Consider the following 24,792-nt stretch of genomic DNA (forward strand, 5'->3'; position numbering starts at 1 on the left):
CTATAACGTGAGCTAGATGCTGTTTGAAATCACTGGTTTAGGATTTAGCTTGTTTTATGAAAAATTTGATCAAAAGAACTTTTAAAAAAATAATCCATAATTCATGGTAGCAGGCAAAGTGCAGGTTGAGCAAACCAGGAGCTAATTTGCTTTTATTTGTATTCTGAAAGATTAATTAAATGTCTGCTAGTGATTCAAAATTCTATATTTGTGCTTACCAGTACAATGAAAATGTAATCACACATAAAAACATGCTCTAAGAATGAGTGCTAATACCGTCGTGTCTTTTCTGCATAAGGAAACCTTGCATGCATATGAACTCTTCCCTTGCACAGCCTATCCTGAGCCCCTGAGGACATGGTGGAAACTCTGGTCCTGATATGAACACTCTCTTGCTGATTGTATTGGTGACGCAAAGCCTCCCCAGCTGAGCACTGAACACTAGGGGATTACACCCACACCCACATACTGTGCACACTGCAAAATACTGCTTACATACACAGGAGACGTAACAAGGAGCAGCATAGGTAACATAAACTAGCCTTATGTGCACATAAGGCTGGTTTACATCATGACATAATTGCACATGCTGTATTTACTTACAGAGGTGTAAGCCATTTCGTATCTCTCTTAAACCAACAAACACACACATGCAGCTGGTCTTCTGCAGCGGTGCAATCCAGAGGTCATGACACCAACGTGTAAGATACGTGGAGCAGCTGATCGAAATCTCAGCCTTATGACATGGAGGATAACACAGGGATGGTAAGGCATTTATTTATGTTCTTACCCTATGATCATAATTTCTGTAGATTCTGTGATTCTGTGATTGTGGAGTACAACACTGTTGATATGATGTATTTTTTTAATTTTCATAGTCTATTAATTGACGTTAATTGTCCCAAATTGCCAACCCAAAAATGATTAATTTATTCTGTCAAGTGTATAATTCAGATAGAGTGGAAGCACAGGTTAGGGGAGTAAGCATGTCGTGCACTGTATTGATCACCTGATCATAAAAATGATTTGTCCCTGTACCGTGTGGTCAGACATGTGTCTCTAGTTTCATTTGTCCACGTTGGGCTGATACGTCTGCCTTCACACCACTGCAGTGGGGGTAATATCGTTATTTATAGTGCTCGCTATATTTATGACATTTCTGGAAATCTTGCTAGGATTTATTCCATGATGGGTTTAAACTTCATGGGTGGATCAAAATTTTTATAATTCAATTATTATGAATTATCCATCAACCGGCTGGGGCTGTTCTGTGTGAAGCATGTTCTGTGTGGATTTCCCGTCTTCCTCCCACAGTCCAAACACGTGGGCCATAGGTGTGAGTGTGACCTTGAAAGGTTGTCTATGTTAGCTCTGTGATAGACTGGCGCCCCGTGAAAGCTAGAATAGGCTCCTGCAAGGCTCAATTGGATCAGCAGAAGAAAATGGATGGATCTTGAATGCAATACAAATATGCAAAAAATATGTTTTCAAGATTTCCCTGATTGTGTGCACAAAAAATTCAACTTAAGCTTTAAGTCTTGGGCTTTTAAGAAATAACATCACTGCTGAATCAAATGACTTGATGTCGAATCAAGACTGTAAAACAAAAAGTAATATGTATAAAACTAAAGATTATGAGGTATAATAAATAATAATAATAAAATGTTATTTTTGAGATAAAATATAATAATATTTAAATATATATTAGTGCAAAATGAACCAAAACTTTCTGCAGTGCCTATCACAACTGGAGGAAAGTGAAAAAATATAATAATTCTGTTGTTTGCTTGATTTTGCCCTTTAGTCTTACCCACATTGCCGACTAGGTTTCAGAACTGCATCAGAAACAAGTGAAGCTTGGCGCTAAACCAGATTTTGTGGGTTTGTGTATTCATTTATTCTTTAACATTCTGTTGTGAAAACAGACAAAAACACCCCTACGTGATCTCCTGCACGGTCTGTTTCTGCAACATTTAGTTCCTGTAAGAAACGCAATATTTATTCTCCCTCTGAAGCGCAGGAGTAAGTAGTCACTGGCTCAGGTCGGTCCACGGAGAGAGAGCAATCGGAAGGTGCGTGCTCGTCATCATCAGAGACAAACAGGAGTGATGAGAGATAAATGGAGGGGAAAAAACATTAAGATAAAGCAAGAGGCTAGCAACCACACAAAGGAAAATTCTCTTTTCAAAGGGTTATACATAAGATTGACATCGGAAGAAATACTCCTCTGCAGCCTTTAATTTACATAGAACAGCACAAATATGAGCCTACTCTCTGGTATTTCCACAAGTTGATTCTTTAACAATCTGAAATTCGATGCTGTTTTCGATGAGGGAAAAAATAAATAAAAAACAAAAAAAGAAATACCCAAATGTGACACAGGAGATGGAGAATCATATGACATGATGTTACTTATCTTCATTTCTACAATATGCCATGTCATGTCAAAGAGCATGGGAGCATGAGAGTGAGTCTGACCCAGCAGCCAAAGCAGCACGGCCAAGGAGAGAGAAAAACCGGAGGCAGGGGTTTTCCCAAGCCACGTTATTGCACAACTCTCACAATACTCTACTATAAATAAAGGCTGGTAACAGATTTTGGGCCTAGAACTGTAAAAGTGTTTAGAGATGCGCTTCGCTGTCTCCTCTGGTCTTTTTCGCTCTGCCCTTTTTAATGTCTCAAAAAACAGAGAATTCCCCTTTTAGTGTCCAGATACAACGCATTTAGCTGACAGTGGTGCACATTTTAGTAAATGTAAGTAAAGCGAAACCAAGAAATCTGTTGTTGAAATGAATTATTAGGATGATTTCACATGTTTTTGAAGCTTACATTTTGTGCAACAATTGCAAAAAAGTAATCAGTTTAAAGACATGGCACATTTTTGTGCATAGCTGCACCAATAACAGCAGTTAACCTACTGCGCTTTTGCGGACGGCTTTCAAGGACAAGTTTTGTTTATATGTTTTGGTTTGAGTGGCTCTGGTGGGCTTCACTGAAAGACTCTCTGTGCAGTTCTCTGATTTGCGGCCGGTGGAAAATTCTCATTTGGGATTTGAGTACACACTGCTTGAAAGCCTTGCAGTCAACACTTCATCAGCGAGTGAGGTCAACTCTCTCACACCTCACACAACGGGTGTACACATATACACAAACACTCATGGTCTGACAAAGACACTCACAGCGGCTCTCTCTCTCTCACACACACATGTGCACACACTGACACGGTTTGGGCCCGCCTAACCAATCAGAGAGAAGTGGAGTAGGTTCCCCCAGAAGTGGGTGGGAGAGTTGTTGAAACAGAAGTCTGTCTCAGGACACATAAAGTTTGCGTTGGTAGTTTGCAGAACTTTTCTGCTTACTAGTTCCCTAAAACACATTTTATTTTTATTTTTTTATATTGGCATTGTTTTCTTTCTTTCTTTCTTTTTTTACTGAACTCTGGGGTCCATCAGAGCACAGCTTGAGCACAGAATGGCTGAACTGGTTCGAATCCGTAAGAAAAAGCTCCAGATACCCATCTCTAGGTAAGACAATTAATAGACTTTATGTTTAGTTCACTACACACTCCAGCTTCTATTTGATTACATGAACAGGGCAAGAGGACTTTATCAAACATGCTTGCTTTTGTTTGTTTTTTGTTACAATAACGTTCAGCAGCACAGCATTTCTATGCAGGAGATTTTCTGTTTTGCAAAAGTGGAAATGTGTGACTCAAAAATACACTCGGAGTTAGAGGGTTATGGTTTGACATGTTTCACACCGTATTTGCTCTAATTAAGTTCAACAAGTATTTTGCGTTTAACCTTTTGGTCGTACAAATATACATAGTGACATGAGAGAAGAAACGTGTTTTACTCCAAGTGTGAACACTTGTCTTGCCCACGCTTTTGCTGAAGGAGGTAGCTGTTGCAGAAGCGGTGGGTCATGTGGTTTTGTTTTGGTGAACTCATCTGTTTTTTAGTTTGAGCAGGGTTCAGAGCTCCAAACCTTGTGGGGTTTTGAGTGCGGACAGGGGTGGGGGTTGGGATGACGTTGTTTTATTAATTTGTGCTTGCAAATGAGATGCCATTAAGTCCATTCTCTTGTGCTCATCTATACTTGGAGAGGACGACATTCTGCAGTGTGTAGATGTGTAGATTCAACAATGCTTGAGCCAAAGGAGAATTTGTCATCTTTTTCTATAAACACACTTTCACGAGTGCACTTGACGAGTAATTTCCTGTAAACGTCCTGTCAAAGGTTCTTCTGCCGCAAACAGTTGAAACAAAAAAGGCTGTGTTATCATGAAAGATTACTTGAGATAGAAAGTGAGCGGTGGTATTCAGATGCATGCTATTTTTATGACTCGACAGCTTTCAAAAGCCTTTGCCAGCGTGATAAACACTTGAAAAGCTGTGAGCGTCTCATCCCCAGGAGTTGGCTCCATTGCCCGGCCTTACGCTGTTTGAACACAGTCATTCTGGTCACCATATGGGCAACGCACTAAGATGTTTTGAAGAAATTATCTGCGGCACGGATACTGTATATTATCACGTCGATATATTTCAGAAGTCAAATGAAAACACAATCACAGCAGAAAGATTCCAGTCCTACAAACTAAGGATACGAATTTAATGACAACTGGATCAGACGCGGAGCTTTGGGACTCATTCCTGAGAGGAGGTTACAGTAACACAGGCAGGTGGGTTACACTCTGAGCGACATCGAGCATTTGCTTTCTATTATACTTGAGGGGATGTGCTTCCAGCACGTAATTTGATTAAAAGTTTCGAAACCAAAAAGAGGCAGCGTGTTCTCAGAGAACATTTAGATAAAGCACAAAATTATGATTTTTTTCAGGGAGTATATTTTGATATAATTTGAGTTACATAAGGGCCTAACCATGGGAAGCTTTCCTCTCATGGAAAATTTGGCACTAATGATGCTCTTTTTGGACAGCTTGGCACTTAAATCACTTCCAAATGAGCTTTTTCCGTTCATCAGGATTTCTCAACTGATTGTTAAAACACTTTGGACGTCATTTCACTGACTCAAGATAACAACAAGTGCTGTCGGTCTGCAAAGACCTGTTCACGGAGCTGCAGGTTCAAGCTGTTCCTATTTGTATCCTAAAATAACACCGTAGGCAGAATAAGTCACAGAAAACACTGATTTTTGTTCCTTAGCTATTGTTTCTGGACCCAAACAGAACTTTAATGTTTACCCATCCCGCTTTTTACTTATTGCACGTGGATGCTGAGACGTGCAACAATTTTCAAGCACCAAAAATGATTCCAATATTTCGTTTACTTTCAGGCTGAGGAGCATGCTGAAGCAGCTAGACGAGAAAGATGTTGATTTTGAAGAAATCAAAAAGAACCTGGAATACACAGCATCGTTACTAGAGGCAGTGTACCTCGATGGAACAAGGTAAAATAATACAATAAGAAGAAGAAGAAAAAGAAGATAAAATTGTAGATCAGTTTTGTAGATCAGTGCTGAGCTTTCACATCCTGGGTAAGCAGCGAGGGGAAAGCACTAACCACCACAGTATAGTCCTGCCAGAAAAACAATATAAGTGTAAAAGATGTTATTCAAGGAGTACATGGGACACCTAATGTGTGATTAGCTTTTATAACTGAAAAAAGATCAGTTCATGTCTGTTTGATCAGCTTCACTTACATCTTCCTCTGAGTTGTCTTGTACTTTTAAAGTACTTTTTAAAGACTTTGATGAGATCATTGATAACACTGTCATGTTGCTACAATATGAAGTTGCAATCAGCAGCAGGTTAAGATAAGATAAGATAAGATAACCTTTATTAGTCCCACACGTGGGAAATTTGTTAGCTTAGCTTAGTGCAGAGACTGAAAATGGCAACTCACCTTTGTACATCCCTAAAGTCCCTAATGAGAACTTAACACCTGTTTTGTTTAGTTATTCCTTTAAACAGTGACTCATCTGGGGCACATTTCACCATTGCGACTAAACTAAATGACCACAGTGTTCTCTAAGAGATATAGCTAGTTTTGAAACTGTTACAAACAGAAACTAGAAACCAGCATGTGTGAGAAAGTGGGATTTTGGGTTAGCTACAGATGGCTGATAGAAGTATTTTAACAATCACATGGATTAGCAGTGAAAGTCATATGAAAAAGAAAGTTTTCACCCGATTATATCTAATCCTGTGAAAAAATAAGTACACCCCGTTATGCGGTAGCTTATTGTCTATATGACCTTATCAGTTCTCAAATCATTGTGGAGAATTTTAGGCCCACTCTTGAGTTGTTTGACAAATGTGTTTATGCAGAGTTCTCAGTTCAGTCAGGTTGAGGTCTGGACTTTGACTGAGCCATTTTATCACCTTCATTCTTTTCTTTTTCAGCAATTCTGCTCTAGATTGTTGGTGTGGTATCAATGACGTGTTGCATGACCTAATTTCACCCAATTTAGCAGTTGAGCAGATGGCCCCACATTTGAGTCTAGCATATTGTGGTATATAGAGGTGTTCATGTGTGACAATGAGTGTAAAGAGCCCAGGTTCTGCTAAACTAGTCTGAAAACTATTGTTCATGACTGTTTTCAGCTGCATGCATTATGACCAGACATCTCAGCTTTGGTCTTTTCTGTCCAAAACACATTGTTCCAGAAGTCTTGCGGTTTGTTTCGATGCAACTTTACAAACCTAAGTCGTGCTGCCAATTTCTTTTTGGAGAGACAAGGCTTTTTCCTGGCAACCCTTCCAAACATGCTGTACTTGTTCTGTCTTTTTCTTATTGTACTGTTATGAGCTTTAACATTTAATATGCTAGTTGAGGCCTGTAGAATCTGAGCTGTAGCTCTTGGGGTTTTTTGTAATGTGTTTGACCTTATGGCGTGGTCTGACCTTGTTGTGAATCTCCCGGAAAGATTGTTTCATTGCACTCACCTGAATGCTTCACACCAGCAAAATGACAACGCCTGTACCTTTATAGAAGTGCCCACACCTTCTGATGATCAATTAATCACGGGGATCTGATTAGCTCCTGATAGCTACCTACTTTCTTATTTCCTATGGATTCACTAAGGGTGTACTTAGTTTTTCACAGGACTGCATAGAGTCCTATGAAAACTTTCTTTTTCTCCTGACTTCTCAGGCCTTCCCCTGCATGTCAGATGAGGAAACTGATAAGAAAAGTTTGGTGTCATCAGCACAGCAGCCATGTAAGTGTCTAACAGCAGAAAGTGGTCTTTCAGGAATGGTGGTCTGGTAGCCTGATTTACAAAGCCTGAGGTACACAATCCATGAAGTGTGAAACGGAGGATTTTATGATCCAGTGTGTCATAGAGAAAACAGAGTGAAAAAAAACATGTTGCTTTCTGCAATTTTAGGTGCTGTTTCTCTGCTAATATTTGAGTGGAAGCAGTACGATGAAGTCTCTTTTGGTTGCCTTTCATAAAAACCAGAGTAAAAAGTGCCAAAAGTCTTTCTGGGAGTAGTAACTTCTTACTTAGCTTATTTAACAGACATACAATTGAAATTAAATTTTTAAATTAAACTTTTGACTGGACAGTTAATGGAAGTATTTCTAAATAAATCTAAATGTGTAATATAAAATTATCCTTACACCATTAAACGTCTCTGAACCACAGTGATATCGCAGAGGCACATTATTAGTGCTGCTCATTCATTCTCAGTCTTCATTTTTACCGTGTCTTAATATTGTCTAACAGTCACTGTTTCTCACAGGCAGTGTCTGGAGTCTGAAGATGACCTCCAGCAACTGCAGTCAGACGGGGTGCCGTCAGAGGTCACCGACTGGCTGGCTTCCACTTTCACCCAGAAGATCCGCCGTCCTACGCGGCGCTCTGATGAGAAGCCCAAGTTTCGCAGCATTGTGCATGCAGTGCAAGCTGGGATATTTGTGGAGCGGTATTACGTTTCATTCATTTCTATTTCAGAACTGCAAGCATAATGAATGATGTTATGGAAAGGATTCAAATGCAGGACATGTACTGTAGGGAAATTATAGAAATAAAAGAAAGACCCAGACATGATAATCTAAAAAAAACAGAAAATCCAGACAAAAAAATCTAAAAGGCAAAAATGATGGAAAGACACAGAACATAAACATGGATTAAACAATGAGGCTAAACTATACAGAATATATACACAGAGGAGATTGACTGGGAAACAGGACAGTTATGAGGGCAGAACGCAGGAGGAACAAGTAAAGGAAGGTAAAAAAGGCTGAAGAGGAGCAGATCATAAAGGAAAGAAAAGACAGAAAGTAAATGAGATACCACAGAAAACCTGCCATGAAGCTAAAATTGGGACACTGCTACCCAGAAGACCAGGAGAGAGATGCACAGCAGGTAAAAGCAAACACAGGGAACCACAGGGGAACGAGAACTATACGAGAACAGAATAAAATAAAATAAAAACTGGGGCCAACTACTCAATACTATAACAGACAATAACAGACATCACTAGAATGACAATGAAATCTCAACAAGAATGGAAGCTCAAAGTGTCATGACCAGAGTCATTATGAAATCAAAATTTGAATGCAAAACTCAAAATGATAAACAAGAACTCAAAACCCTGGAATCGTTTTTTAAAACAGCAATTCATAAAATACTGACTGGAAGACACAGAAGCAGTCATACAGCAGTAACTCTCTTTTATGAAACTTAAATAATAAGAAACAAGGAAACAAGCATCTCATATAATAAAAGTCCCATTATAAATTACTGATTTCATTGTCTGTACAATAAGTCCGATACAAGCTCACACTCTGTTGTTATTATTACGTCCACAGCAAACACAGCCTGCTACACACGGCTGTGAAACATTATCTCCATTTTCTTGTTAAAACTTCCTTCCAAAGCAGACAGGGACTTTAGAGGAGTTATATAAACAGCTCCTAAACCGAGGTCGCTGCACAGCGTCAACATCTGAACTTTAACTGAACTCACCCTAAACATTCCCTTATTCCAGGATGTTCAAGAGGGCCTACACAGCAGCCATGCCGGACCAACCTGCAGCGGTCGTAAATTGCCTCAGGGTAAGCCCCCTCTAATCATAACTCTCACAGTGGGTTGGATCTTAGCTAAAAATATGGACATCACATAATCTATCGTATACACACCAAAAGTATACACCAGTACTTTCCTCTCTTGCTCTTTAGGACGTGGACCGTTGGAGCTTTGATGTGTTTGCTCTGAACTCAGCCAGCTCTGATCATGCACTCCGAACTCTGTTCTTTGAGCTGATCACCAGATATGAGCTCAACAGTCGCTTTAAGGTCTTTTAACTTTGCATTTCATTGTTTAGTTTGTATATAGTTCATCGTCTATACAATGACTCATTATAGTCATTGGAGAATTTCAGTGCTTTGGATGGAAGATCTCACTGTAATATAATCAGAGCCACTCTGAAGGAGTATTATTGTGAGGAACTGGTGTTGTCATTTGCAGATATTATCAGGCATATGGGTTTTATTATCCTTTGTGGTGTTTGGAGGGCTAATGGGTTAGCAAATTATGTGTGTAAATCATATGCATCATGCCTTATTACAACATCCAGGTTGTTTTAGCTTTTACTGTTGACATAAACTTTGTGAACCTGTGGTATTTTAAACGTAGCTTTACTTTTGATGATTATGTAACTATTTTTGCAGATTCCCATCTCGTGCCTCACAGAATTTCTGTCTGCGCTGGAGAGAGGATACTGCAAATACAACAACCCCTACCACAACCACGTTCACGCTGCTGATGTAACTCAGACACTGCACTGTCTGCTGCTGCGCTCCGGACTCGTGGTACAAAAGACTAACCTGGATTTTCTATTAAAGGATAAGGCCGGTGTGATAACTTTTCTTTTTAATTTTCTGAAAATTCCATGAAAAAATCAAAAGGAAGAATGTGTAGCGGCCCACCTTTTAACACTTTCCAAGCTTGCTGGCCTTTCTGTGGCACTGTGTCCCATTTGCTTTGACTGAATAGACAAATAGGTAACAAATATATAACCTATTTCTTTAGGAGTCACTTTCCTAATTTGCAGTGATCTGTTGCTTTTACAAATGTGGATTACACTGTGTAAAATGTTTTTTAGAAGTATATCGACAGACTAAAATATCCTAACAACTCTTATGGATTGCATTTACATTTTTTTTTAAATACATGTGGCATTCATTATCACCCTGAAGATGAAGGCTAATGACCAGAGTCACTGCCTGACGTTAGCACCACAGTAAGGATCGATTGTAGAGCACAAATAACAATCAAATTCCAAAATGACTTTTACTTTCAGAGCCTGCAGTCCTGTGACAATAGAAATGATACTTCCTGTTTTGGTGGCGATGGTGTTGCAGGGAAACAGGATCTGTTCCATTCTAACTTTTCTTTAACCCACTAAGCACTGCTGTTTCAGAGTGAAAATTATGGAGACTAAATAAAGAGATGATGGCCTTTATGTTTTTCAAGGCCTCCCCACGTTAGGGAGTTCCCATGTCAGGACTTTCAACTTGTTACATTGTATCTATGCACTCTATGAGTTGCTGTCTTCATCATCTGACCTTTATGAAGGGTGTCTCTGGAAATATTGCACATACAGACTTTTGGCTTAGCGAGTAAAGCATAATTTATGGTCTTGCGAATGTGTCTGTGTACATTTCCGTTGTACATGTTTCCATTTAGACAATGAGCGGAAAGGGGTCTTTACCCCCCACCCCGAGGTGCTCCAACATCCTAACTGCACATCACTGGACACACATGACTTATACAAGCGAACCATAAAACATTCCAATATAAATAAAAATGCTGCATTAAAAGCACAGACAGTGACTGCAGTGGACACTTTACATATTTTTAACACTTGTAGGCTCTGTGTGGGCAAGCACCTACACCACTGGACATGAATGTGGAGCTATAAAAAGCGTCATGGGTGAAGCTGCTGTGGTGCGCAAATACAACCACCTTGGTGGGTGGTTGTATTCTGCTACTTCTAAGGCCAGATAAGGACCAGATGACTTTTATCATGTATATATTTAAAACTTTTAACTGAAAGATGGTGTACTTTCTTTTTACCATTATAGTACTGTTGTTTTAATGGTTTTATATTTGTGTCTATCAAGCACTGGCTGACAGAGCTCGAGGTGATGGCATCCCTGTTTGCTGCAGCCATCCATGACTATGAACACACAGGAACTACAAATAACTTTCACATCCACACAAAGTAAGCTTTTTTTCTGCAATATTTTCTCAGCTATATATGAGCCACCTCCTGTTATGAAACTGTAAAATAGTAAGAGATATCAGGAAGTACAGAAATAGTGAGGTACGCTTTCTTAAAGCGTACCTCAGTATAGTTTTCTTCTTTCCTCTGTATCGTTTTAGTAAGAGAGCGAGTGAGAACCCTCTAAGGCAAACACAACTTCATGGACAGAACATTGTATTTTTAGACTTTCCACTTAGGAGGACTGAAGAACGTAGTCTCATGGCACCCATCATCATCATGCTTTATTTCGGGAATAAAGTACAAAGATGCCTGCCCACAGTAAAAGAGCACATCTGAACAGCAGATCTATCCCAAAGTCAGTAACTCTACTTGGAACATCATCTGACTTTGAGATAGATATGTAATATATATGATATGGGCTGAAAAATCAATGCAATAAGTTATTATGTATAGCACCTTTAACAACAGACTTTACAAAGTGCCTTGCCTGACAAGCAAAAGGACACAAAGAGAATAAAACAACAAAAATAACAGGTGCAATTTATTTAAAGTGGAGACAGATTCAAATGAAAAAAAGAAAGATTAAAATGTGGGTGCAAAACAAATAATGAAAGGCTAAAAAAGAAAACCCCAGAAATAATATGCAAGACAAGAGAGATGTTATTCAAACATTAAAAACCTATAAAGGACGACATCACATGAAATGGCATCACATAAAAGCACGTCTATAAAAATGTATTTTACGAAGTGATTTATTGGAAGCCTCTGATTCTACGAGACTTCCTCATTTCAAACATTTCTCCTCATTTCATAGCTGACAGGCCCTGATGCGAAAGCCATGACTGCATTTGACATTAAGCCTCAACTTTCAGGCAGAAGTGCTGCCTGAATGTGGCACAGGGCCAGACACGAACATGTGTTAAATGTGATTGCACTTAAAATCAATTCTAAAACAGGCAGAGAGCTAGTAGGGGATCAGGATCGGGGTAATGTGTGTCTGCTAAAATGAGTAGGAAGCCAAGAAATTAACTTTCCATGTAAACCAGAGGAGAACGTAGTAGCCTAACCTGGCGATTACCAAAGGAACAGTACTCTACTGTGCTGTGCTGTGCAAAAGTCTTGAGCATCAAGTTCTTGTGTCTTGACCATTTTCAGAGGAATGTTTGGGGTTTTTTGTTTGATGATCTGCTGTCCACTGAAGCCTCATCAAGAAAAGACACATTTTGGGTGCTTTTGCCTTTTTTCTCATTTTCCAAGCAGAAATATAAAGAAATGAGACTTTTGCACTGTAATTTGTAAGATTAAGTAATATAATTTCTAATTTTCAGGTATTGAGTTGACGAAAATGTGCCACCCAAATATAACTATATAGACTAAATAGTTATAAAGTCATCAGCTAGACTTTTAGGGTCACTAGATTTTTTTTTTAAAAAGTATGTCTCTGTCATCTGCATAGCAATGAAAGGAAAAACATTATGAATAAATGAGCCTGGTTCTGTCGGAGGTTTCTTCCTGTTAAAAGGGAGTTTTTCCTTCCCACTGTCGCCAAAGTGCTTGCTCATAGGGGGTCATGTGATTGTTGGGTTTTTCTCTGTATGCATTATTGCAGGGTCTACCTTACAACATAAAGTGCCTTGAGTCACCTGTTGTTGTGATTTGGTGTATAAATAAAATTCAATTGAATTGAATCATGAATATTAGGAAATTACAGACCCACAGAAGTCTTACCAGAATTTTTCATTTTTTACCACACACTTTTTACACTCCCCAACAGACCACTTTAACACACACCTTTGTGTTGTTGTCTTTAAAACCATTTCCTTAAGTGTTTTATTCAATGTTTATTTCACTGGTGAAAGGTGGCAGAAGCTTAAAAATAAATACTAATTGAAAACTGTCCACAGTGGGCTTTATTACCCATTTTAACAGCTGAATGACAATGAGGGGATACAGGATGCTTGATTGATAAATCCGTTAATTATCTTACTTTAGTGAGTCATTAATACCCACACTGTGTCATTTTTCATTACATCCCACCTCCTCTTCAGCACTTTAAAATTCATCATTAAAGGCTTGCAGTCACAGTCATTAAATTGTTCCCAGAGGACTCTCCTTTTATCTCAGTCTCACCTCCTTCACTCAGAGCAACTGTGTTATTGAAGTTTTCACTTTAATGCACAGGAACACTTTACAACCTGCCCATCTGTCCGTCGACTGTCTGTAATAATCTCCACTCACCTTTTGTCTCCAAGGTCAGAGTTTGCATTGATCTACAATGACCGGTCTGTACAAGAGAGCCATCACCTGAGTGCAGCATTCCGCCTACTGCTGGACGACCAAATGAACATCTTTATTAATTTGACGCGGGAGGAATGGATGTAAGACCTCAAAATTTTACAGTGTTAATATTATTTTTATATTTTCATAACCTTAATAATAATTAATTTTTGTGTGTTATAAATCATGACCCATTTTCCCTCCCGAGCAGACAGTCACAGGGAGACATAAATAGGTCGTAGAAAAGTTTTCCCTCCTCTATTAGCTGTGTGATCAGTTGCTCACCTGTTGATCTCTTGTTGGAGAAACGTTTTTGCTGTCTGTATGTATGAACTTCACAAGCCTGTGTAAAAATGTCCCCATCGAGCTGTTGGTGTTAAAGGGCATTCTGAAAAGTCAAAAGTCCCCTGCAGAAATAAATTTGTTAACAATGTTATAAATGAGGTTTTAACCAACAGCAACAGCAACATTTAGTTAGAGTCTGGGCAAAGACAGCTGTTAAATGTAGATTAGGTTTGCAGTAAGTCCTCATATGCGTGTATATGCATAGGCATGATACAACATTGGGAGAAGAAAAATAAATAACGGAGAATTCATGCTGCAGGAGAATGTAGGAGAGCAAAGCTATAATTTGTTTATCTTAGTGTGTTTCCAATGTGACCTCTAGGAAAAACTAATTGGCCAAAAAGTAACATTTTATTAATTAATACTTTTGTTTTATTTTATTATGGATATATGGAATCGACTGAAACAATTGCAGTACATTTATTCACTAGTTTTAAATATCAGTTCTGTAGTTTGGAGCTAGTTTGTGGCTTTTGACAACATTTAGATTTTTATCTGTGACGACATTTATAATTATGTCATTATTCTATTTTATTATCGTTATTTTACAATAAACTGACATGCTTTGCTTTAAGGAAACAGCCCCCAGACCTCAAGTTGGTTAGTGCACTTATGGGAAAGCATACAGTGTCTCTTATAGCTGACCCTGGTCTTTGACCTCCTAAGATATCGTGTAACGACATATTCACCAAACAGCAGAGGAATAACAAACATAACAAACTCTGACTACAGCGTCTAAACTTGGAAATGTAGTAAAGAAGTTGCATTTGGTAGATGCTATAGGAATGTTGTGATACATACATTTAAAGTAAAAGTTAGCTGTAGTTGATGGTCTGCGGTGCAGTCTGCGATAACAACATATCTATACTTCTTTGTTGGCTGCTGCTTCATATATTACTCACAGAATATGCGATTGGGGAGCTGTGCTGATATCACACAAGATAAACCCCAGCTGCATACTTTAGTGGGCTTTTCTAGCAGTCAGTGTTGCCATGGGAACAAGGAAATCTATTAGGAAATCTAAACAGGTTACAACCCCATTGAGCCTTCCTGTCTGTCATTTTTACTCACTCCTCATCAGCCAAGGTCAACTTGTACACTGTGTGTTTTTGTGTGTGTGCGTTCTCACAGGGAGCTGCGGTCACTCGTTATAGAGATGGTGTTGTCCACTGACATGTCCTCCCACCTTCTCCAAGTCAAAGCGATGAAATCCTGTCTACAACAACAAGAACGGTACTGCTAATAGACTGTGCTGTTGTTTGCACTGTGGCGCATAATCAGCAGGCCATGTAATGGATGCTTGGAGTGCAGTGAGCTGATTAGAATAGCCTGCACATGATGCAGGCAGTTTGGGTTCAGGCTGGCTGCTGTTTAGTCTGCTTTTCAGTCTGGAGACACAACAAAACAACAGTTAAAACAGTGGTTGCCTTATGCTCTCTACACCAGGATTGACAAGCCCAAAGCACTGTCTCTGTTACTGCACACGGCTGACATAAGTCATCCATCCAAGCCTTGGGCGCTGCACTCTCGCTGGACCAAAACCTTGATGGAGGAGTTTTTCAGACAGGTAGGCACTATATATATATATTCTGCTTAACAGGCCTGAGATATTTCCTATTTGTTGTTTGTCATCTCGCTATGCTCTTCATTTTATTTCACACAAATTCAAGGGCAGAGTGGCAGGCTCCTCTCTGAGCCTGTTTTGTTGCAGATTCTTTCCTGTTATCAAGAATTTTTTTTCTACTTTCTAAAAGTGCTTGCTCAGTGGGTCTTTACCCCCCACTTTTAAGCACCATATAACTACTATTTTGACTAGTGATGAGCATGGATTCATGTCAACAAGGATAACTAGAGATGTGAAGGAGAGAGTGCAGGGAGGGCAGAGTGCGTGGAGAAGAGTGTCAGCTGTGATTTGATTGGCTATGACATGTGGCTTAGAGTCAGTGGCAAAGTCACCAAACGTAGTCCTCTCTGTGTTGGGAGTGACGAGGATGGACACAATTACAAATGAGTACATCAGTTAGAGTTAGAGAGATGAGCCTGAGATGGTTTAAACATGTGCAGAGGAGGGATCGAGCATAAAGTGGACAAAGCATGTTTAATGTGGACCTTCATGGATATAGTGAAGGAAGACCTGAGACAGAGGAGGACAGTGTGGCAACACCTAAAGAGAGAAGCTGAAAGAAGATTTGTTTTGGATAAAAGAATAAGCTACTTGTTGCCAACAGTTAGATGAGAAGATCAACAGTAAATAGTGTGTAGTCAATAAAGAGTTTAAGCCAGCAGCTACCCAGCTCAGCTTAGTGCAAATACAGAAAACAAGGGGAACAACTAGCTTTAATCTCGCCAACCAACAAGAAAATCTGCCTGCTAACTTCCAAACTCACTAATTAAAACAGGACATCTTGTTACTGGATAAAAATAAAGTGTAGCCACTGTGATGCCACTGTTCTTACATCACTGATTCCACGTTGGAGTCCAGATTCAAATTTGTGAGCTTTCTTGTTCACTATACTCTGCAGATGAATGATGATTGTAGATGATTGTAGAGGAAGTCCAAATCCTCCAATTTGATTCCTCAGTGGTGAAAAAATGTTACACTGGAGCCTGAAGCCATACCTCAGAGAGAGCTTAGTACATAGTATGTTAGGCCTCTCTCTTTATCCTACCATATTAGACATTTACTTCCTCTATAGATCTTATCAGTCTCTGTGCCTTCACTTACTTCCCTTATTTGCCAGGCCTCTGTCGTTCGACCTTGCTGACGACTAACATGTTATGCTGTACACTATTGTTGTTTATCTGTTAGGATTGCCATTAGCTGTGCCCTAAACACAAAGCCAACAAAGATGATGTATATACTTTGTTGCCTGTAGCGGTTAAATCCAGCATTTTATCATTCAGCTTCTTACATGCACTTACATGCACTTACATGCACTGGCTTCCCAGTATATGTGATTTGATTTTCAGGCTTGTTAGTAAGGATGGCGGTCATTTTCTAAAACAAAAGTGCATTAGAGTTTATGTAGCCTGTCTCAAAGGTTGTCCTTGATTGCATGTGGTTTAGATGCCAGCTCATTTGTAGTTCTCGGTGCTCGCAGGCTTTTGCCACACAATAAATGTAAATTCAAAATATAAAAGAACACATTATGTTATATTCTTAGACATCTCCATATCTGCCCTGGTGCTCCCTGGTCTCCATCTGACTTATTAGCTCTGTTATTAACTGCATGATTGATGAGTCAAAGGGCTGCATGCCTAATAAGAGGCAGCAGTTTTTGTAAATTGCTTGTATAGGGAGGGTGGATATTACGTCAGAGCTAAAGAAATCCATAAAAATATCTCGTTGATATGACGCAGAGGCAGCAGAGAAGGAAAATCTCTCCTAACAGGTTATTCTGCATTACTTTGGTACTAAAAAAATTAATCAATCTTAACAGCTCAAGTTTTAACCCTTTAAAGCCTGAACCATGAAATAATTGCTTTAATAATAATTGTTTATTGAACATTCTGACAAAATAATAAAACATAAATTCAATATCAAAATAAATTTTGCTTTATTTTGTAATTCATTGCTTAAAAATGTATATTTTTGTTATGACTTTTTTTCAGATCTTATGTAGTCTCAAAAACCCATGTACATGTCATATATAATGTAATGCACTTGACTTTAAAGGGTTACATATGGGAAATAGAGGACTGCAGAGAATCAGTGTTGTTGCCTTTAAAGCCTCACAAACCCCAAATAGAAAGTCAAGCTATCATGTTTTTGTTGACCTTTGGGGAAAAGTATATAATAAAACAATATAATGAGCCAAAAGCTGAGGACTGCAAGAAGTGGCTTTTGGTCTTGACTTTAAAGCATCAGCTGACGCTATAGCTGTTCTTCAGCTCAGCAGGAGACGCAGTTATCCAATCAGGTGGAGGGACTCTTTCTGTTGATGTCTGAGTTACTATGAGAACATAATTACCCCACAGAGAAAATGCTTGCTGTCCTGATTGTCTGGCTTTTTGGCGATGTTAGTTGGCACGACTGTAGTGAGTGTATTTACAGTGACTGCTGCACGAAGCTGCTCCCACTCTGCTTTTTTTACTACCTGGATCTGAAGGAGATCAGAACAGAAGAGGTGTGGGAGAGCGCTGTTGTCTCAGAAACAAGACGTGTGCGTACCTATGAAACACGTTTTCTTTCTGTTTGGCTGTTAATTAAAAAACGTTTGAACAGTCTCATAGTTTCAGGAGGCGACTGTTGGAACAAACTGACCTTTTAAAAGTTATTTTCAGGTGTTGTGTGGGATGCCCTTTAAGTATCTTCTTTCTCTCTTTCTATCTTTGTGAGGGTGATAGAGAGGCAGAGCTCGGCCTCCCCTTCTCTCCACTGTGTGATCGACAAACCACCCTAGTAGCTGAATCCCAGATCGGTACGTCTCATAAATCACACCCTCTTTTTTTTAAAACCAGCTTCCTCATCGCTTTTGTCTGTTGTTTATGCCTTTGTAAGATTTTCAATAAATATCCATCTCAGATACATAAAACAAGTAAAATTTATTCTCTAGTGAAGCTAATCACATTTTTTCTCTTTCCAAAAGTAACAAGCCAGTGGCAGGATTTATGTTCATTTTATTTTTAACAGTTCACAGTGATATTGCAGCATATGCCCTTTGAATTTTAGTGTTTGAATCACTGAAATGCACTCAAATTTCTTTACTGACATTAAAGACGTAACAAGGTTTTAGTATTTTTGAGTCACTAACAGTTTACTTCACATGTTGATATGCTGGATTTTGTTCTCGCAGGTTTCATAGACTTCATTGTGTATCCTACATTTTCTCTGCTGACCGATATGGCTGAAAAGATTGTTATTCCTTTGGTGGAAGAGAACCCAGGCCCACCAGACCCCTGCAACAGACATAGGTAAACACAAGGCCTGTGAAACCTGCTGGGAAAATAAACTTTATTGCACTTTTGGTTTTAGATATTAATATAATAATAATAATGATGGATTGGATTTATATAGCGCTTTTCAAGGCACCCAAAGCGCTTTACAATACCACTATTCATTCACTCACTGGTGGAGGTAAACTACAGTTGTAGCCACAGCTGCCCTGGGGCAGACTGACAGAAGCGAGGCTGCCATATCGCGCCAAAGCATTTGACACACATTAGAAGTCTGTTTTTACTGTGATATTGAGTGGCACACAGAGTTTGACTAAAACTGATTTTAAAACTCTTGAAAACCTACTTCCTTCGTGTGTCTTAGTACAATTAGTCATTAAATGGCTCCATCTGTCACTCAGATGGACAGACACAGCACTGACACTGCATAATTTTTTAGCTTTAATAGAATTCAAACTGGGGACTTGTTAAAAAAAAAAAAAGTATCTATACAGTTGTCCCAAAAGGAGGAAATTAACTTCAAACTTTTTTCAGGCTTTAATTATGCTGTAAAGCTGGTCAGTTTAACATGAAGGTCTACTTGACATGCTTTTGGAGTCAAGCTCTGGTTATTCAGGAAACTTCAGTTTTTGGCTCTTTTGCAGTTTTACACTTGGAGCTTGTAGTTTCACTAATTCTTTGCTTTCTATGTATATGTTGATCATGTACACCGTGTTTTTTATGTTACTATCATTTGCTGAGTTGGTCAAAAACCTGTAATCATGACTTGATAATTTTGAGTGACAAAACATGATCATTATTCAAAGGTGAATTAATCTTCAAATTTGTAGCAGTAACTGCTCATTTTAGACACACCAGAAGGATAACCAAAGTCAGTAGGAACCCAAAAGTGTCAGCACAAAATCCTGTTTATGTGCTGCTTATTTTCCTTTTAATTTGTTTTCTTTTTATTGAAGATATATTTGAAGATAATTTCATGGAAAAAAAGTGCAATCCTTTACCTTGGTGTAGAAAATCTCAGGTTAAGCTGAGTCATTTGTTTTCATGACTGGAATATGAATATGCATACAAACAGCACTGTTTTCTTTCACCAGTAATCTTTGGAAGGAGAGCTCCAGAGGCCTGCAGTGGAGCCTCGCACACATCACAGCTGAGCTGGTGAGCTTCCGCTCTACTTGGACACGGCACACTGAGGACAACAAGCTCAAATGGAAGGAAAGTGGCTCAAATGGTGGGTTGCATAATTATTTGTTTATACGTGCAAAAATCACAAATATGCATTAAAATATAAAAAAAATAAACACAATTGAGGTTTTATTTAAATGTCTATACTTAATTTTATATTCTACTTAGTCTCCTTTTCTGCTCGCACATATTTCAACAACTCAAATTTAAAAAGATCACCTTTAAAAAGCTTGACAACCTCTTTTAAAGTAGAATAAAAGACCTGTTGCTGATCTGGCTTAGGAAAAGCCTCTTTGTTCCATAAATGCGCTCAGTACCCTTGATTTGATTTGTTATCTAAATTCATTTTAGAATGATCTCATGTTGAGATGAATTCATACAGATATTATTTTCTATTCAACCTAACTAGATTTTCTGATGTCTTTTCCCAATCTTCTATATCCTCCAGGATTTTCAGACCCCGGCGAGACAAAAGAGCAGCGATCGAGACAAGAAGTGTTGTCAGAAAAATCCCTGCAAGACCCCACTACAGATACAAAATAGCAGACAGCAGCTCCTTTGTAATACGTGTTTGCAGAATAGAAAAAAGTAACACTTTTGTAACAAAACTCAGATACCTTTTACTTTAAAAACTGAGAGATCTTACCAAGGTAAGATGTAGCGTAATCACAGAAACTTCCTCATTTTAAATGTAGCATACTACAATAATTTAAATGCAAAAGTACACATGCTGGTCATGTTATACAGTCTAGTCCATATCATTAATTTAATTTGTCATCTAAACAGCTGTAAGTTACATTTGAACTTTCAAAGCATAAAACAATCATTTAACCTTAAAATAAACTTTGTGTCATATATGAGTTTTTTGTAGTCTGTTTCTTTGTCTGGGACATATTTACACATGGGCCAGTAATCCAGACATGACAACTCAATATAGGAACTTAAGTTAAATCGGTTATGTTTTGCATTTTCCAAACGTACAACAGTTAACTTTTTTTTTTTTTTTACTTAAAAGCAATATTTTAAATTTCTTTTGAAGAGCCTTTATTGTAGAAGGTAAAATTTGATATTACTCTGTATTAATTATCTTGTATTTAGAAAGCAATCATACCATAGTTCCTTGGTTATTGCACCTCAAAAATAATGATAATGAATTAAAAAGTAATAATGCAAGTGAACTAAAGAGGCTCTTAGAATTTAAAAGGGAGAAATACTTTAAGGAATAAGTAGTAATAATAAATAATAAAGAGGTAGAGGCCGATGTTTGGTCAGCCAAAATTAACCATTATAAGATGGCAAAGCCCCTGCGACCCTGAAAAGCGGTAGCGAATGGATGGAAGATGGTAAAGCATGCATTCAAATTTAAAGTGTTCTCTGCTCTCCCAGCAAGAGGAGCTATAGAGCAAAGACTGCAATGGCCCAGGGGTAGTTCAGCTTCACAACCAGCTTCATATTTTAATGCTCGTCAGTGAAGCAGTTTGGAATTGCACCATCGCTTTTCTTCTTACAACAGATGGGAAAAAAATGTTTTTCTAATTTGAATCAGCTGATAGTCTTTAAATGAATAAATGCCACAACAACAACTGAAGACACAGCTCTGCTGCTTGTCAGTATGATTTGCATGATTTGAGCTTCCATCCCAACACCCACTTTGAATATAAAATGAATATAAATCCATCACACAGCAAGACAGTAATGACTGTTACACAAAGAGTCTTGTGTTAAAGAAAAAACTGTTCTGTAAGATATGGATATCCTTTCTATAATTCAGCTAAATTTTAGGTGCAACAGTGTAAATGTACATTACAAAATATTTTTTAAGTCTCTCTAACAGATAAAGTGCAATTGGGCTTTTATTCTGAAAGGATCCTTCACTATGTCCACCTCCAATCACAAAGGTGAAACGCTTTAACAGCTAAACTTGTTCACAGCAGTCTGTAAAGATACAGTATCCCACACAGCTTAAACTGCTGCAGTGTTACAAAATGCATTTGTGAAATCTTGTCCTTTTATGAAAAATATATGTGCTTTTATGCTCTTGCTTCAGATTGCATTAAATTATTTAATAGCAGAGTGTCTATTTTTAGAGTAAAGTTAAAATCAGCTTTAGCTGAGCGCATGACCAATGATGCAACGATACGTGAAGACTTTAAGAATTCCTGCTAAAATGCATCTGGTTTTCTTTTTTTGACACTTGAATGGGCAAAGCTCTCCTGGTTCTTTGCATCTTCATGCTAATGCTGCTGATGAAGTTCATATAATCTTTCCTACAAAAAAAAGAAAACAATCACCAATTTAAACATTTTATTGTATCAAACAAATTTAGATTACAGATGTAATCATCAATCAAGTAAAACTAGAACAAAAAAAGTCCATGTTATTCAAGTAAAGTACACTACTACCATTCAAAAAACAAGTTTACCCATAAATACATTGCAGGAGAAAAACAAAGCTTGCAGAGGAATGTTTTACTGTTCTTCTTGTTCATCGTGGATAAAGTGACCATTGTTGGCAACTGAGTAACAAACGGCTGTTGCTGTGGCTGATTAATCTCCTAAAGTGACACTGAAACTTCAGATTTAGTTTTGTTCATTTATTCCATTTAGACATGTCAAGTATGATGTGAAGGTTATAGAAAGATTGTCACATGATGCCACTTCAGTGATACAAAGACAGATTACATGACAAATATTTAGTGTGCTGATGACTTTAAGATGTCTTTGTTACAAACTAGAACACAAATAAAATGCTGCAGTTAAAAAAAAAAGTGTTTAAATTTGTTGGGTTTTTTTGTACAAAATGAAGCACAGTAAGTACCTTGGGCGTAGACAACAAGTCACTGTACATTCAGTGCCATGCAAGAGGGTGTTTCATGACCAGAATTTAAATTCCCAAGAACCATTCATGTGTCAAAAATGAGGGTGCAATTTACTCACTGAGGATGGATTCCTCCTTGTTAATCCTAAATATGCAAACGGAGCTTTAGAGACGATCGGTTGTACCCTGTTTATCAACTAGACATTTACAAGAAGGGTAATAGTCTAGTTATCAGTACATGCATTACTGTAAGCTGACATAGCTTTCTACTTCTTATTGAGTAACAATTGCTCACACAGGGTTTAAAGACTTAAAGACAGGCTTTCTCCCTCCCTTTATGCTAAAAAGAACTAAAATGACTTTGGGGAAAGGTCAGCGGTGCTTCTCTTCAGCTGTCTGCATGTGTGTGACTGACTGACAGGAGTTTGAATCTTAGCCACACAAATAACAAACTAAGTAAACATATCTGCCCTGTAGCCTTTAAGCTACAGGCAATCGTTAGCAGTGGCCCTGAAGCATAACCAGGGGAGTCAGAGTCAGACCAGCAGTTAGATATGGTTTAATGTGCTGCACTTTAGCTTGCAGGTTGGTTTTTCTGTTTTCTCTCATTCAACAAGCAGTGCCTTCCTATTTGTATCGGGAGTAATTCTCTATTCTTAAAAATGAAAACAAAACCAGAATGACAGCTGTTACAGTATAATTAGTCTACTTTTCTGATGGCTGGACTGGTTTCTGACTGGATTTCTTTTTACATCTGTTTACAGAGTCAATACCTGCAGGCTTGGGATGATGTTAAGGCTGCAGAAAAATATGTTTTCTGGGATTATTTGTGAATCATTTCATCTAGAAATGATCACATTAAAAATATTTCCAAGAAATGACATTATACGTTTTGTCTGTTTAGAACTGCAGAGCATGAAACTGCATCTACACAAAGCTCTGTGTGTGTAAAAGTTTGTTGGACGCAATCACTGCAACTGTGAGCGCAGAATGTATGAAAATAGACTTAAAGCATGACAATAAACTTCTATAGATTGAATTTCAATTAATGCCCAGTGTGATTAACCTATGAGCGACTCTTCTGTCAGACATATGTGGGACAAATGTCTGAAGAAAATGTCTGAAATGTGCTCTGTGTAGACACAGTTCAAGGCTGTGGTTACCAAACTTTCTGGCACGCCCGCCTTCAGAAGTCGAGCAAGGATGACAGCTCAACAAAATACAGATCAACGGTCATTAGCCTCTTTTTACATTTTTCAGTCAGTTTAGTTTCACCTTATTTTGTAACTTTGGTAATCACAGCCACCCACACACCGTGCTTGTCTGCCCCACCAGGCAGGCTCGACAGTTTGAGACCCACTGGAGCCAAAGGAAATCATAATTATGATCAAAAATGGCTTTCTAGTTTCTTCCATGTGTTTAATCGACTAATTATTAATAATATAAATAAAATTGCAGTTGGCCTTAAAAATATTTGTAAATATCAACCGAGTTGTTCAAAAATCCAAATATAGGTTTACTATAAAATATCAATAAACCCACATTTATTTCTGTCTTTTCTGGTTGCTCATACGAGGCGGCATTTGAATTTAAATCGAAGGTTTTGTCTCTGGTTACTTACAAGGTTCTGATGCTATTTTATTGCTACGAGATGGAACAATAAATGTTGAATTCATGGCACGTATAAATTGATTGAAAATGTCTACATTGATTGCAAATAAAATATTTGTTGTCTTTGATAAATCAACGGGATATTAAACCTGTGACAGATTATGATAATATATGTGTGAGTAAGACATGAAAGCTTGTCCCATTAACCAGATAATAAATCCCAGTTGGGGGATACAATAGGCTAGTTTTAATTTAGTGCGGGGGGAGCTTTAACAAAAACAAACATAATTATAACAACTGTCTCTCTACACAAGATTTGTGACACAAAATAAATGTAGAAACTTTTGTTTTTTTTCTCAAGGTGGTAACTAAGGCCTGGCCGTAGAGGAATATTGAAGCCCTGATGTTTTGAAAAAGTGAATCTGCAGACACAATCTTCTGTCATTGTGTAGGGCTGACTG

The 24,792-nt window shown here is 38.2% G+C and overlaps 1 protein-coding gene across 1 annotated transcript; it reads left to right on the forward strand.

Moving 5' to 3' along the window:
* Window positions 1-3,338: 3,338 nt before the first annotated feature.
* On the forward strand, window positions 3,339-20,569 carry LOC146632815 (dual specificity calcium/calmodulin-dependent 3',5'-cyclic nucleotide phosphodiesterase 1B-like). The gene is made up of 14 exons (XM_085354727.1): window positions 3,339-3,524; window positions 5,296-5,409; window positions 7,709-7,891; window positions 8,960-9,026; window positions 9,150-9,266; window positions 9,642-9,782; window positions 11,097-11,197; window positions 13,453-13,578; window positions 14,954-15,055; window positions 15,269-15,389; window positions 18,162-18,243; window positions 18,619-18,736; window positions 19,813-19,949; window positions 20,352-20,569. Exons 1-14 carry the CDS (start codon window positions 3,472-3,474, stop codon window positions 20,444-20,446), a joined length of 1,557 nt encoding a protein of 518 aa, XP_085210853.1. The 5' UTR covers window positions 3,339-3,471; the 3' UTR covers window positions 20,447-20,569.
* Window positions 20,570-24,792: the final 4,223 nt, after the last annotated feature.

The sequence above is a fragment of the Diplotaxodon limnothrissa genome, linkage group LG5 (assembly GCF_057381915.1).
Source record: "Diplotaxodon limnothrissa isolate DT_005_m linkage group LG5, D_limnothrissa_male_GT1.1, whole genome shotgun sequence".
In the NCBI taxonomy this organism is placed as follows: domain Eukaryota; kingdom Metazoa; phylum Chordata; class Actinopteri; order Cichliformes; family Cichlidae; genus Diplotaxodon; species Diplotaxodon limnothrissa.

Bases quoted from the DNA above. Each gene is read 5' to 3' on its own strand.
- LOC146632815 (XM_085354727.1), top strand. From the start codon at position 3,472: ATGGCTGAACTGGTTCGAATCCGTAAGAAAAAGCTCCAGATACCCATC. The intron at 15,056-15,268 runs GTACTGCTAATA...TCTCTACACCAG, and splicing joins TGTCTACAACAACAAGAACG to GATTGACAAGCCCAAAGCAC. The intron at 18,244-18,618 runs GTACGTCTCATA...TTGTTCTCGCAG, and splicing joins AGTAGCTGAATCCCAGATCG to GTTTCATAGACTTCATTGTG.